The sequence below is a fragment of the Sus scrofa genome, chromosome 10 (genome assembly GCF_000003025.6).
Source record: "Sus scrofa isolate TJ Tabasco breed Duroc chromosome 10, Sscrofa11.1, whole genome shotgun sequence".
NCBI lineage: Eukaryota > Metazoa > Chordata > Mammalia > Artiodactyla > Suidae > Sus > Sus scrofa.
Window position 1 is genome coordinate 23,122,626 of NC_010452.4, and position 14,156 is coordinate 23,136,781.

Consider the following 14,156-nt stretch of genomic DNA (forward strand, 5'->3'; position numbering starts at 1 on the left):
ATGCCCCCGGCCCTGCCAGCTGCAGGTTTGCATATGGGGGTCTCTCTGCTGCGATGCTCAGCAACCCCCACCCCTCCCCACCGGGCCCGACCCTGCACATCAGGTCTCAGCGTGCGGGCTGGGTGCCACCTACCTGTCCCGTCAGGCCACTGGCCACACAGCCGTCGCTGAGCCACCGTCTGGTCGTCCTCCCGAGGTCCGAGCTGTCTCCTCCGTCACTGCATCCTCAGCCTCTCAGGCCCTGCCCACCTCTGCCTGGGGGTGCAGTGAATGTGACCCAGAGATTCTCATAAAGGTGGCAGGGCCTGAGGAGGCAGACAGGAGGAGGGATACTTCTGCCCAGACCCGCAGGCCGGAAGGCACAGATACCCCTGGAGGGCTGCCTGGAGGAGGAGAACGCAGAGCTCTGTATCTGCCCATCACTCTGTGGGTGGAAGCAAAGCCCAGGAGTTCTTGAGGAGGATTCAAGGAGATGGACTCAGATTAAGAAGAGCTTCCTGGAGACTGGCAGCGGCGGGCAGAGGGAACGGGGCCCTGGGAGTGAGATGGGGCGCCAGCGGCCTCTCGGCAGGAACCGAGCCTGGACAGAGCTTGGCCAGTGGGAATGGAGAAGACAGGCTGCCGGGCCCCATGGAGGAAGGTCAGCGGGTCTGGGGCATGAGCGAGGCGGGCGATGGAGCGAGTTCACGGGTTCTGAGCCTGAGACAGGGCCGCTGGCCCAGGGCGGACGCTCCCCCAAGGGTGGCCCTGTGGGCACAGTGACGAGGGTCTCGTCACTGGTGAAGGAAAGGAGGGTGGGCACTAGCGTTACCAGCAACCTGAGCTGGACCTTAGAGCACGAGGCAGGACTTATTAAAGGCATTCTCTTTATTAAACATTTCTTATTAGTGCACGTGATTTCAAAAGCAAATATACTGTTTCACCATCCATTCAAAAATTGTGTAACAATCCAGAGTATAAATATATAGATAAATACATTTACAAAGACACTAAAAGGTTTCTGACCAATGAAGGCATAAGTTTGGAAAACGGAAGGTCAAGATTAAATACTGAACGTGAAGATAAAAACTGTGATACTAATACTTTAGGGAGTTCTTCAGAGAGGTACAGTCTTCAGGAAAAGTCCCCTCTGTAAAACTTGATAATGAAAATGCCACTTGAAAGAGCGTCAGTGAACAGATACACATAGCACCTCAGAAGGAACCCAAGCTCAAAAGTCAGAAACCGAAAGAAAGAAAAGGAAAGCTAATTAGTTATACTGCACCATCTCAAAGCACCTGAAAACACAGCACAGTTCATTAATGTTGTGAATAAATATTGGTCCTTTAGTCAGAACAAGCTCTGCCTAACAAGAAAACCATCAAATTCATTTGTGGCACCAACAGCCGACGCCCACCAGCCACACCAAGGGTGCCGTGTATCTGACAGTGAAAAGGGCAAAAAGAACAGAACGACCAGGTGACTTAAAAATCATTCTCCAGGGAGTTCCCATCAGGGCGCAGCAGTGACGAACCCGACTAGGATCCATGAGGACGCAGGTTCCATCCCTGGCCTCGATCAGTGGGTTAAGGATCCTGCGTTGCTGTGGCTGTGGTGTAGGCCGGTGGCTACAGCTCCTGATTCCACCCCTAGCCTGGGAACCTCCATATGCCACTAAAAAGACAAAAAAATAAAATAAAATAAAAAATAAAGTATAAAATAAAAAAACCATTCTCCAGGAACTGCTCTTATCACCCAAGCCGAACCACCATGTCTCTCTCCAACTTACACACATTCCTACAGTCAAAAATGTCGAACTATTTCCTTAATGGAAGATCCCCAAATAGGGTATCGTCTTCATTACCTGATGGCAGAGGAAGGTTTTTAGAGCTGTGAGATGTAATAAGGATCGATAATTGTGAGCAAACTCTCTCATTACTCCTTCATCAAAACAAGATCAGCAGGAAAAGGTACGGCCTCTGAGCTCCCAACCCCGTCCAAGAGTTGAGTGTGATTCTGGCGATGTTTAATTGGTTTTAAATTAGAGTCACACAGCCCCTACAGGGAACCCCCCACCCCCATGGATAAGGAAGTCAACTATTATGCCAGCAAACCCTGTCATTAATATGAATCCTACTCTACTTAGGAAGCTACTTATAATTTGGAAAGAAACAGGAAACTGTGCCATGAACACACTCCTCAGGTTGGCAACCAGTTAATCCTTCAAGGAAAGAGCTTTCAATTCAACAAGGCAAGCTGAGCTGCCCTAGTTCAACATGTTTTGGCAATTTGACCATAAACCTCATCGTAGCCATCGGCAGAGGAGAGAAGATACAGGCGCAAAGGTTTCCACTCACGGGAAAATAACTTACCATCACCACAGTAACCATTAAAACCATTGACACACAGGCTGTGAACCAACCAGAGCCTGCACGTCGATGTGAAAGATACATCTTGAAAACGCAAGGCGCTGCGAGAAAGGACCACTCACTTGGCTTTGAGTTACTCTCACTCTGTTGCTGCAAAGATCCAACACGGTAAACACGGTTCTAACTGAGCGCTGGAATGAGGGCTCCGCGAAGCCAGCAAGCCCATCCCCGGGAGGCGCCCGCAGACTGGACGGCCCGGCAGTGCTCACACTGCTCCCCACTGCCCTCCTGGACCAGCTGGCACATCCTCCCTGGGCCTTCCCTGCCCTGAGCCCCCCGGGACTGGGCCCTGGAGCTCGTACACTCGCTTCGGGACACCCCGGTCCCTCCGGGGGCCAGGCCGGCTCCCCTGCTGCTCGTGGCCTTCTGCTCTGGGGTCTTGACCACACGCTGCCCGGGGCTCCAACACACCAGGTCTTTCCACCAGTTCGAACCCCAGGAGGAGCGAGGCCGCCCGAGACTCCAGAGACTCCAGCTCCCCGTGGCCCTCAGAGCCGGTGCTCTGGTCACCGCGCAGCCCCCGGGCCGAGCTGCGCAGACTCTCAACACAGTCCTTGAGGAGGGGGACGTCGGCCGGGCGCCCTGTGCGAGAAGGGACAGCTAGTTACCCGCGTCATTTTCCATCAGGAATTTACTACCGTTGTGTGACTGGAGACAGCTTTAAAGGGACCCTGTTCAAGACAATTTCAAACTACCTAAGATTATTCACTCCATCTGCTAAATAAGCAACTTGTCTTTGAGGAGCTAATGATTCAGGCGGAGGAACTCATATTTATTAAGTGGAAATTCAGTCACACCAGTTCCTCCGGGTGGTTGACGTCCGTGAAGGAGTGAGTGTTAATTAGACTTTAGTTAGTGAATCAGACTAGCAATGAAAAGACGGGCAAAAACTACCAAACGCGGATTAACCACGAATCCCATGTGGAGTGTATACCTTTCAGCGTAGAAATAACGATTTGAATAGTTTGCTCTAAGCAACGTTTTAACTTCAAGAATTCCGGGGCAAGATTAACCATCTTCTTCAAGTCTCGGCATCCAGAATCGTCTTCCTGTACTTGAGTTTGGCAACTTTTCTGTGTAAATAAAGTTCATAGTTTTAAAAATACATAATAGGCTACCTGGTGGAAAGGCTTGGTCAAAGTGATTCTAAGTGCCAGCATCTTATCTTCAAAAAACAGATTGAGTTTAATTTCCTCGCCAGGGCTTTACGTCCACAAGCAAGACCGAAGTTCGGTATTAACAGTTACTGTTTTCAGAAGAAATAAAAATATTCAATTAATTTTATTTATTTATTTGCTTTTTTTAGGGCAGCACCCACGGCATATGGAAGTTCCCAGGCTAGGGGTTGAATCGGAGCTACAGCTGCCGGCCTACACCACAGCCACAGCAATGCCAGATTTGAGCCGCATCAGCGACCTACACCACGGCAACGCCGGATCCTTAACCCACTGAGCAAGGCCAGGGATCAATCCCGCATCCTCATGGATCCTAGTCGGATCGCTTCTGCCAAGCCATGAGGGGAACTCCCTTTAATTAACTTTAAATCCAAGTCTAATCATCCTCTTACATGAGAATGAAATGAAACAACAGTACCATGTATTATCCAAAGTTGGAGTGAGACATAAATCTATTTAACTTTCAAGAGTTCAACTCTATATCTCCCATTTATTTCATTTAAACAAACATTTTCGAGGCGCAGAAATTTCTCTCCTTCTCAACACGCTGATTCTATAGTTCATATTTTTCTATTTTGCTATGACAGGAAAATAACATAAGCTGTCTAACTTGCCCATAGTTTGGGCCTACTGACGATTAAACACATTTTTTTAGCCTGTGCTGACTATTCAAGCAGAAGCAGACAGTTACTAAGCCAATAGCAATAAGAAACAGATAAAATATATTCACACTAATAAATTTCTAGACAATATTTATCTATCCCCAAACTAGTAAGTTATAACATCCAAGAGGAAGAAAGCTCCTGGACTTGCTTCAACTGAACAAGCTTAGGGGAGTCAACTGGCTGAAAACAGAAAATGAACTAAATAAACCCACACTGGACCCAAATGCAGTGATAAAACACACTAAATGAAATTGAACATAAAAACAGTGTCAAGCTCCTCTTACTGTTTTCCACTCGGCACAGAGGTTTTCAAAGGAGCCAATCAATCCCAAGGCGTTAGTTTCCATCTGCCTGGCAACCTACGGAGAACGTGAAAGTGCTTTAAAATACAAATAATTGTTTGGACGTAGAAAAGTCCTGGAAGGCTGTGGGATCTGCCGGGAGGAGGGCTCTGACCCAGCCGTCAGGAGCCTGGAGTTCTACTACCGACCCTATAATGAAGCGGCTAGAGTAATCATACATGTGGAATTTCTTTCGAAATAAATCACACATTGCTTCTACATTAAATATGGATACCCTCTGATGCTGGCTATAGGAATAGCTTTGGTCTATTAATATTTATAGGAGTGAAATTTCCAAACCTTCCCTTGGTAACTAATACATGAAGCAAGAAGCACACGCTCAGGTCTTTATCTATGCACCACACCAGGCCGACGGAGAGAAAGGACCTGTGCCCCTGCGCTGGCTTCAGGTGGCAACACTTTCAAATGACCACCAAGGGTCTGGGAACATCCGATGTTTTTCCTGAGATGAGAACTTTTAGGATCTACCATCTTCACAACTTTCAAACATACAACACGGTATTGTTACCTACGGTCATCACACCGGAGGCAGCATCCCCAAGACCTATTTACCTTACAGCTGGAAGGTGTGCTTTGTATGCCTTATAGCCTCTGCCCCCCCATTCCCGCCCACCTCCACCCCCAGCCCCGCATCGGGGAGCGCACAGGTTTTTAGATTCTAAGTACAAGAGGGATCAGACAGCGCGCGGCTCTGTGTGTCAGTCATTTCAGCTTCAGTGGCTTTGTTATCTGATTCTCAGTCGTCCCCGCCCTGTGTAAGCAGTGGCCTCACTCTGCTGTATGGGACCCAGGGCGGAACCCAGCTAAGCCCGCTGCCTGTGCTGCTCAGTGCTGCCCCCTGGAGGCCGTCCTGCAGACGCCTTTAACCGGGATCTAACTCACGATTTCCTCCTTGTGGCAAAAAAAGGACATCAAATTCTGTTCCTCTGTCCCCCTAACTCTGGCTTTAAATTATAGCTCCAGTGCCTCGTGTGTGAGCCTACTTTGTACTTCTTCAGATATGTTGTTTTTCTTTAACCTACTTCTAAGAACAGGTAGGATAAGCTAAAACTCACACGGCTGAGGCTCTGCAGAAAGAAAATGTGGGGTGTAGGTCTGCATGGACAGCAGATCACATCGATTTCATGCGAGATGGGCCTGACCCTTTCGCTGTTTATTTCCGCAAAGTAGCACCCACGCTGGCTCTGCACCAGCTTCACCACTCGCTGAGCGAACCTGCAACACACACTACAGCTCCACTTTCCAAGAACTTCCTCTGTACCCTCTGTGCTGCTGGCAGCAGAACTTCTACTTTGCAAAGAGCAATACATAAAGCATCTAAGTGTGGACACGGCCGCCGGCGCCAGGCAAGGCTGGGCTGCAGGTGTCAGCAGGCCTGGGTCAGGGACACCCTGGAGCTGCACCGCGGAACTGAAACCAGCTCGTGTCTGCTGGTCACAATCAGCCCCACAGATCTTGACTTGGTGATAATGTGAGTTCCTTCGGAATGTGTTTATCTTAAAAACAGGACAAAACAAACCACAGAGTGAGAGAGGAAGGTGCCCGCCGAGTGACTAGGGTTAGGATTGCCTGTGCGCTGCAGTCAGCGGGGTCACCCCCGAGCAACTGAGGCTCAGGCACGTGGGACACGGGAGAGCAATGCCAGGCTCAGGTCTCCCTGCTCCTAGACAGGCTGCACAGAGATAGGCCGAGGTGCCGCCACTCTGAAGGCAGGGAGAGGACCCTCTTCAGCTCCCGTGAAAAGCTCACCCTCAGCTCAGGGAGCTAGGAACACCTTCATGCAAAGGGTTTGCTAAAAGCAAAGGTGAAATCTCACTTCCCACGCCCTCCTGGAAAAAGTGCCCTGGGTAGGGGGGTGCTGACGGTCCCCCCTCGACTGCCCTTCCCGGATCCATCACGAAGCAGGTGAGTCTCCATCCATGCGGGGGGTGACGGGAGCATCTGTGGCCCCAGGAGCCCCCTTGGCTCTGACTCAGACACAGGGGGGTATCAACAAGCTGTTCAACAAGACAAGTCTGAAGTCCACTGTCGGGAGATCTGACCTTTTACTCCAGAGCGCCCACCTGACTACTGTCAGCTCTCAATAGAGAAAACAACTTACAGCAGCAGCCTGTTTGGGGGCCAGGCAGGCAGCATGTAGGACCCTGGCCGGGGCCCCAGCTCAGTGGAGGCTCAGGGTTGGCAGCAGCTCCACCACAGGCGGTGAGTGGGGGTCACCCCAACTAAAGTGCCTCATTCAGGGACTGTTCCGCCAGTGACATGAAGAATAAGCGGCTCATAACCGGTGACACAGGTGTTGTCACGTGACAGGTGGAGACACAGGGTCAGAGCACTGAGTGACTTAGAGGATAGTCGCCAGACAAGTCACACACACAGGTCCTCCAACGACCAACGGTGGACCTCCAGGACAGCACGGCTTTGACGCTTCAGTGTGAATTAACTCGGGTGGGAGGCAGGGAGAGGGAGGAAGGGCCTGTCCTAGGAAGCCACTGACATCGCCCTCGGTCCCATATCTTGACATGAAACAACTGATGTGAACGCCCCTTGTTCAAGATATTGGACCCATAAATGGTAGTTTCCATCCTTAAGGGGAAAAGCGAGCCCTAAAGACAAGCAGGAAAAACAGAAGCAGAGAGTGGACACTAGGTGGCACCGACACGCTCCGTCCTCTCAGTGAACGCTGGGCTGCACCCCTCAAAATATCACCCGAGGGGCTGCGGTGCCTCAGGGTGACTCGGGACACATCACCCTGAAATGATATCACCTGCCTTGTCAGTACAAATAACGCAACACAAACCACACAACTTTATAAAAGCCTCGTTCACCAGGTTAGAGTGTCTTTAAAAAGCAACTTTCTGTGCTATCTGGTCCTAAAGGGTATCTATCCCTTTGTTCTCCTTACCTCATTCTGGGGACTCTGTCCTAGGAGTTCATCTTGAAGTTCTTTCGCTTTTTCAAGTCCAGCATCTAGCAGACTCGTTATTCCTAAGCCCACGCCATCGCACAGAGCAGCCGCAAAGTCATCCTAGAAGAAGCGTTCACGGGCAAATTCAAGTTCTGTACTTTTTAAAAATTATCCAACAATGAAGGTTTATTTTCTGCTTATTGTAGGACTGTAATACATTCCAAGTTTATGCCTTCAACTAAAGCTAGAGTAAGAACCAGCAGGTGTAGAATAAGAACCAGAATTAAGACTAGCACGCCGGTAATTTTTGTATTCCACGTGGTAAAGGACGTTCATCGTCTCAGGCAGGACACGGTGGCTGGAACAGTTTAATATAACACCGTTTTCAGTGGCATGAATAATTAAGGCAAGCCAGCACACATCATCTAGAATTACGTGAAAATGTAAGCGCATTCTTTACTGACGACTGCCTGAGCAAAGCTCCACGGCAGATGAAACCATCAAAGACCAGAAGGTACGCTGAGGATGCCAACCTCCAGGTGAGTTAAGCTCTAGCAGTTCTCAACCTGCTAAACTAGTACGAGTGGTGACACTCTGATAAACAAGACTTATCCTGCCTCGTGACACGGCCAGGCGCCTCAGCCGTCCCCCAAGAGGAGTCTCTCCCCGGTACCTGGAGCCCGGCCACCCCGCCGGTGCTGCTCCCCAGGAGGCGCAGCTCTGCCCCGGCCAGGGCTGCCAACTGCCCCACGTGCCCCACAGCTCGCCGGACCATCCGTGTCACTTGCACTTGAGCCTCTGTCACCATGGACGAAATATCCGAAGAGCATCCCTGTGAGAGAGAGATGGGCCCAGGGTCAGACACGTGGGACCGCAGCGGGGTAAAGGCGAGAGGACCAGCCCGAGGGCAGGGGTCTGCGCTTGTTCACTGACGGAGTGACGAGCACCGCAGATCTGGCCAGAACCAGATGATGGTGACAGTAACAGGGATGAAGCCACTGAGCTACAGCCTTCCCTCAAGGAGCCGCTGCGCTAATAGGAGGCGGAGGGCGAGCTGGCAGCTAAGAGGCGTGCACAGACGACTGACGCCCCAAAGGGGCGGGACTCTGCCTGTGCCGCAAGGCTGCCAGATGCTACCAGAGATGCCGTCCTCTATCAGGGCCGGGAAGGGAAGAGGGGGGGAAGGGGGCGGGTGGATCCAGTTCCTCTCCCGGCCACCCCCCCCACCCCGCCCACTGCCCTGACACTGGGTGTTGCTCCCCACCCGCTAATTGCATCACTGCCAGGTGAGGATGCTCAAAGTCTGGTTCCTAAATCCAGTAAGCTTCTCCTTCCAGGTCACCTCGTCCCTCTGTCCCCGAGTCCTCACGGGGCAGCAGGCCGCAGCCCTGAGTTGCGTCAGAGTGCTCCTCCTGGAGCAGGAAGCTCCAGCCCAGTCCTGAGGCCTCCCTGTCACACCAGCCTCACCAGGTGGGAACTGCTGCCTTCTCTTCCAGACGGGCACGGGGGACTCACAGAGTCTTGCGGTCTGTACACAGACACGGGGTTCCCAAATGCGGACGGTGGCTTTGGCTTGGTTTTTACTGTCCTGTAGCACCTCCAGAGTCAGTCGGTGGCCTGAGGGACCCAGCCGTCCTGCTCCCACGTGGGCCGGAGCCGAGGTGGCCCCCCGGCCCGCTCCACCTGCCCTCCCCCCTCGGGGCTCCGTGATGTCCAAGAGCCTTGGCTCTGCCCCCTGGACCACCCCTGCCTGCAGCCCACTCCTCCTGATAATTGTCACTCTCTTTCCTTGTGACCTATCTCCAAAGGGACCCTTCATCCCTGTGAGTCCATAATTAATTCAATAGCAGGTGCCAGACCGAGCACCAGGCAGGCCTGGGGGAGAAGACGGCCCTCCCTCCACCTGCAGCGATTGCGGCTGTGATGCTGGGAACACAGGCGCTACAGGCACCAGCAGTGAAGCACAGGGTCACCGCCAGAGGCAAACGGGAGAACTGGGTGGCGGGGTCTTGGGAGAAGACCTCCTAGGGGAGAGCAGTGGACAATGAAAGCCACACACCTGATTTCAACACAACTAGACAGACCAGTCAATGCAGTAAAGACCCCTCTCAGGATGCTGATCGGGCCAAGCGCCCGGTACAGTGCAGAGCTGGGAGTCCCCTGGTTGAATACAGCATTTTGCTACAAAGCCTAATTTTTCCTTCTTGGGTTTTTGTGGGGGTCGGGGGTTGTTTGTTTTTTTGAGGTTTTTTTTTGTGTGTGTGTGTGTGGCCACGCCTAAGGCAGGCAGAAGTTTCCTGGGCCAGGGATCAAACCCATGCCATAGCATTTATTTGAGCCACAGCAGTGACCACCTCAAATCCTTAACCTGCTGTGCCACCAGAAAACCTCCAATAATTCATTTCTAAAAGTGAAGCCCAACCCTTTGGACTTCCTCCTGGGTTCCCCCATATACACGGGAGTTCTCTTGGAGGAAATCTGGGGACTGGCAGATGGCTGGGAGTCTCTAGCATCAGCTCCCGCTTCTCCCACAGAACCAGAACCCCCCACTTCTCACTTGGCACACAGCCTCCAGAGTACAAGTTTATTTCCCATGACACCTGTAGCTCCATGTGGTCATGTGACAAGGTTCTGGCCAAAGACACTTAAGCGGAAATGTTACCTGGCAATTTCCAGAAACTTCCCTTAAAAGAAGCCCCCCATGGCCCTGCCCTTCTTCTTCCTTCTTCCATCCTGTGCACCCAGCTCCCACGGAGCCCCACCACAGTGGACATGAATGTACCCCCCCAGGACCAGCTCCAGGCACAGCCGAGGGACGTCCTGGAAGGAACTGAGGTTCCCAGGAAGCCAGCACGGCCGCCTACAGATCTGATATGAGAGAAAGCAACTTTTATCTACCTCTTCCCACAGCCAAACCTTTTACCTGACATAAGGAAACAGGTACCGGGAAACAAAATTACCTTCCTCGCCGCTGTGCCAGCGGGTTGTGCCTAACCCACCACCAGCTGAACCCCCCACAACCAGAACGGGACTCCGCCCTCTTCCCAGCACCCCTGTGGAGGGGCAGGGTGGCACGGTGACCCGGAGCACCTGGGGTCAAGTCCATGACTTAATGGTCACCCTGCCCATTCAGCCTGTCCTCACTGGTAGGAGGGTGACCACACCTGTGCCCACGTCCTGGAGTTGCCAGGAGGACCAGAGGCGCTAATATGTGGAGATCACGGGAACTGCTAGTGCCCAGCACACAGAAAGCCCTGGAAAGTCTCAGTTCAATCAATCAGTTATTAAACACCAAGAGTTTCAGGATTTCAACCCAGAAAGCACCTCTGAAAATCCTATGGGTCTAATTTTGGGCAAGACAAGAACAGGAGAAAGTCAGCAAATACTTCCGGAGCCAACGAACTCTACGGCCAATCAGCGATCACTTTACCTGCAGAAACACCTGCAGGCAGGCGCCCAGGTTCCGCACCTCCTGTCTCAGCTCGTCCGGCAGACCCTCGGGGCCAGCGCCAGGCAGGACGCCGCTCAGCCAGTGTGTCACCAGCACCGCAAGCTGTTCGAAAGCGCTTGCTACCTGGACAGCGAGGTACTGGTTTGCTCGATCAGAGAACACTTAGAAAGAAGAAGAAACGTCATGAGAAGACATCATCTCCGGATAAAAGAACTCACGTATGAACGCCATGAAAACATTGAGAAGACTCAGCACAGGCCTGCGGGGACAGACACTCAAACCAGCGCAGAAAACAGCGGTTCCCGTGAGTGGGTAAAGCCGCGGTTGCTTACGATTACAGGGGCCGTCTTCGTCCTGCTCCCCATGGGCCTTGGAAATGGCAAGTACCCCATCGTGGATTTTAAGGAAATTACGAATCAGGCTGTCTGCCATGGTGTTTTCTTCATCATAACTCTGTCCCAGAAGCTCTAATGATGAACCGATCAATTCTTTGCAAACTCCAGGAAGGAAGGATTCTGCTGATGCTGGGGAAACGTGGCTTGAGTTCCCCAAGACGCCTGTGGTGACAGAAAACAGCCACCTCAATACTTCCCAGCAAATGCATCAGTGCAAGCAATTACAGAGCACGGGTCCCGAGTCCTGAGGAGCCTCTCCTGTTTCTGTGCACCCTCATTTCTCTGTGCCAAAGTGAGAATGTGCCACAGAGGAGTCGTTACCCCCCTCTCAACAGCATCACTCCAAAGGCTGGTCACTATGGATACAGATAACAGCGAATATCATGTACCACTGTCTTCATCTCCTTTTTTTTTTTCTCTTTTCCTTTTGAAGGACTACACCTGCGGCACATGGAAGTTCCCAGGTTAGGGGTCGAATCAGAGCTGCAGCTGCTGGCCTACACCCCAGCCATAGCAACACCCCAGCCATAGCCACGTCTGTGACCTACACCACAGCTCACAGCAACGCCGGATCCTTAACCCACTGAGTGAGCCCAGGGATAGAACCTGCATCCTCCTGGATACTAATAGGGTTCTTAACCCGCTGAGCCACGACGGGAACTCCCTTAATCTCCTTTTCACTTTTTGGTAACATCTAAGGAACTTTGAGTTGGTGAAAACAATGGCAGTTACATAAAATAAAGTAATATAAACACAATAAATACAAGTAAAATAGGTTAATTAATTCATAAGCTGGAAAAGCAGGCAGTAACAGGGCAGGCAACATTAAAAGGAACATCTCATGATGTTTCCGTCGAGGCGCAGTGGTTAACGAATCCGACTAGGAACCAAGAGGTTGCGGGTTCGGTCCCTGCCCTCGCTCAGTGGGTTAAGGATCCGGCATTGCCATGAGCTGTGGTGTAGGTCGCAGACCCGGCTTGGATCCTGTGTTGCTGTGGTTCTGGTGTAGGCCGGTGGCTACAGCTCCGACTGGACTGCTAGCCTGGATACCTCCATGTGCTGCAGAAGCAGCCCTAGAAAAGACAAAAAAAAAAAAAAAAAAAAAAAAAAAAAAAAAGAACACAGCCCGTGAAAGTAAGAAGTTCAGATACTTGCTTGACTTTCCAAAGCTGGACCGTGTCCCCACCCCCACCCCTGCATCCCACCCCGCCTGTCACACCCTCCCACACACTCACAAACACACACACACAGCCACCCAGGCGGGGTTCACACCCAGGGCACATGCGGATTTCCAGCTCCCCCTTTGAAAACTGCAAACGAGGCCTCTTGTATGTCCAACTTCCTCTTAATATTTTCGTTTTTTAAAAGGCCCCTCAAAAAAAAAATGACCCTTGAAGAGACAGGTTCAGTTATCTGGAAAAAATACCTTTATAAAACATCTTACTCTTAAATTATAATGAATAAATACGTTGCTACCACAGATATATGACCTTTTATTCTGCTGGTAAACAAAGAGCCTACAGCATGTTTGGTTTTACCTTCGATTTTAAAAGTAGTAGGATAATAATTATCTTCCTGAAAGAAAAAAACTTAGTGTCTTTAAAGTCAAGATGAGATATTCTTTTTTTATGGACACTCCACAGAAACCTTTATCAAATAGTATTACACTGCACGGCGATTTTAATACTCCGTTTACATAGGCGTAGAGTGTGCATATCTTGAGTGTACAGCTTGAGTGTACAAACGTGTGCACCAAGCAACCCCACTCGGATCAATGCATGCAGCACGGCCATCACCCTTTCCGGCAGGCTCCCTCGTCACCAAACACTATATCCTGGGCTCCCTCGTCACCCATCACTCTATCCTGGGCTCCCTCGTCACCCACCACTCTATCCTGAAGGACGAATATCTCACGTACTTGTGAATGTACACACATCGCCAACATCTGAGGCAGCCCTTCCACCAAAGGCTTTGAATGACATCAGAGAGCAGAGTTCAGATGCAGGGCAGCCCTCGTCCACCCTCCTATTTTCAGGAGACGAGGCAGTGGGAGAGCAGAGACTGGCGCCCCTCCCAGCACTCGACAAAATCTGCGGACAAGTACCTGCTGGATGGGAACAGCGCAGATCCTGGGCTGAGCGGGCCTCTAGGCCCTGCAGGCAGCCGGAGACCCTCCGGTTCTTCATCAGACTCCTGCTCCTGGAAACGGAGGAACCACCGATGAGCAGCTCTGCCGAATGGCATCGTGCAGAGGACACTGCCTTTTCAATTCTCTGAAGAAACGGACATCCACGTGCATGTCTTCCACGGGCACACTTTCATCGCGGGTTAAATTCATCTGGATCATTCAGCAAGAATTCCATTCTTTACAGGTATTATTCTAAGCCTATGGTTAACTGAGTGGAGTAAATATTTACAGCATACAGCTGACCCCCGAATTCAGGGGCTGGAATGCCGACCCCGCGCACAGTTGGAAGTCCGCGTGTAACGTGTACAGTCACCTCTGCACACGAGTGTCCTCCAGATCCTCAGATTGAACCAGCGCCCCCCCAACCCCCACTGAGCATTTACTACTGAAAACCCACGCTGTTCCAGGGCCAACTGTCCTATGATTTATAGGCTCTGGATACTGCAGTCAAACACACAACACAGCTTCTGGGTGCATGGAGCTGCAGGTCCACAGGAAAGAGAGAAATAAGGCAAATAATTACACTAAGGTGCCTTTCTGAGAGCACAGAGGACTTCGGGTGGGGGGGTGGTCTCTGGGGAAGAACTTGGCTGAGAGCCTGGACTCC

General features: G+C 51.3%; 1 protein-coding gene across 1 annotated transcript in view; it reads right to left on the reverse strand.

Annotated features, from left to right (window-relative positions):
- KIF14 (kinesin family member 14) overlaps positions 754–14,156 on the reverse strand; it is a 54,541-nt gene continuing 41,138 nt past the window's right edge. Inside the window, 8 exon segments of the mRNA XM_021064497.1 lie at positions 754–2,990; positions 3,343–3,481; positions 4,533–4,607; positions 7,513–7,635; positions 8,189–8,347; positions 10,946–11,127; positions 11,299–11,523; positions 13,466–13,560. Coding sequence (XP_020920156.1) covers positions 2,614–2,990; positions 3,343–3,481; positions 4,533–4,607; positions 7,513–7,635; positions 8,189–8,347; positions 10,946–11,127; positions 11,299–11,523; positions 13,466–13,560 — 1,375 coding nt within the window. The 3' untranslated portion in view covers positions 754–2,613.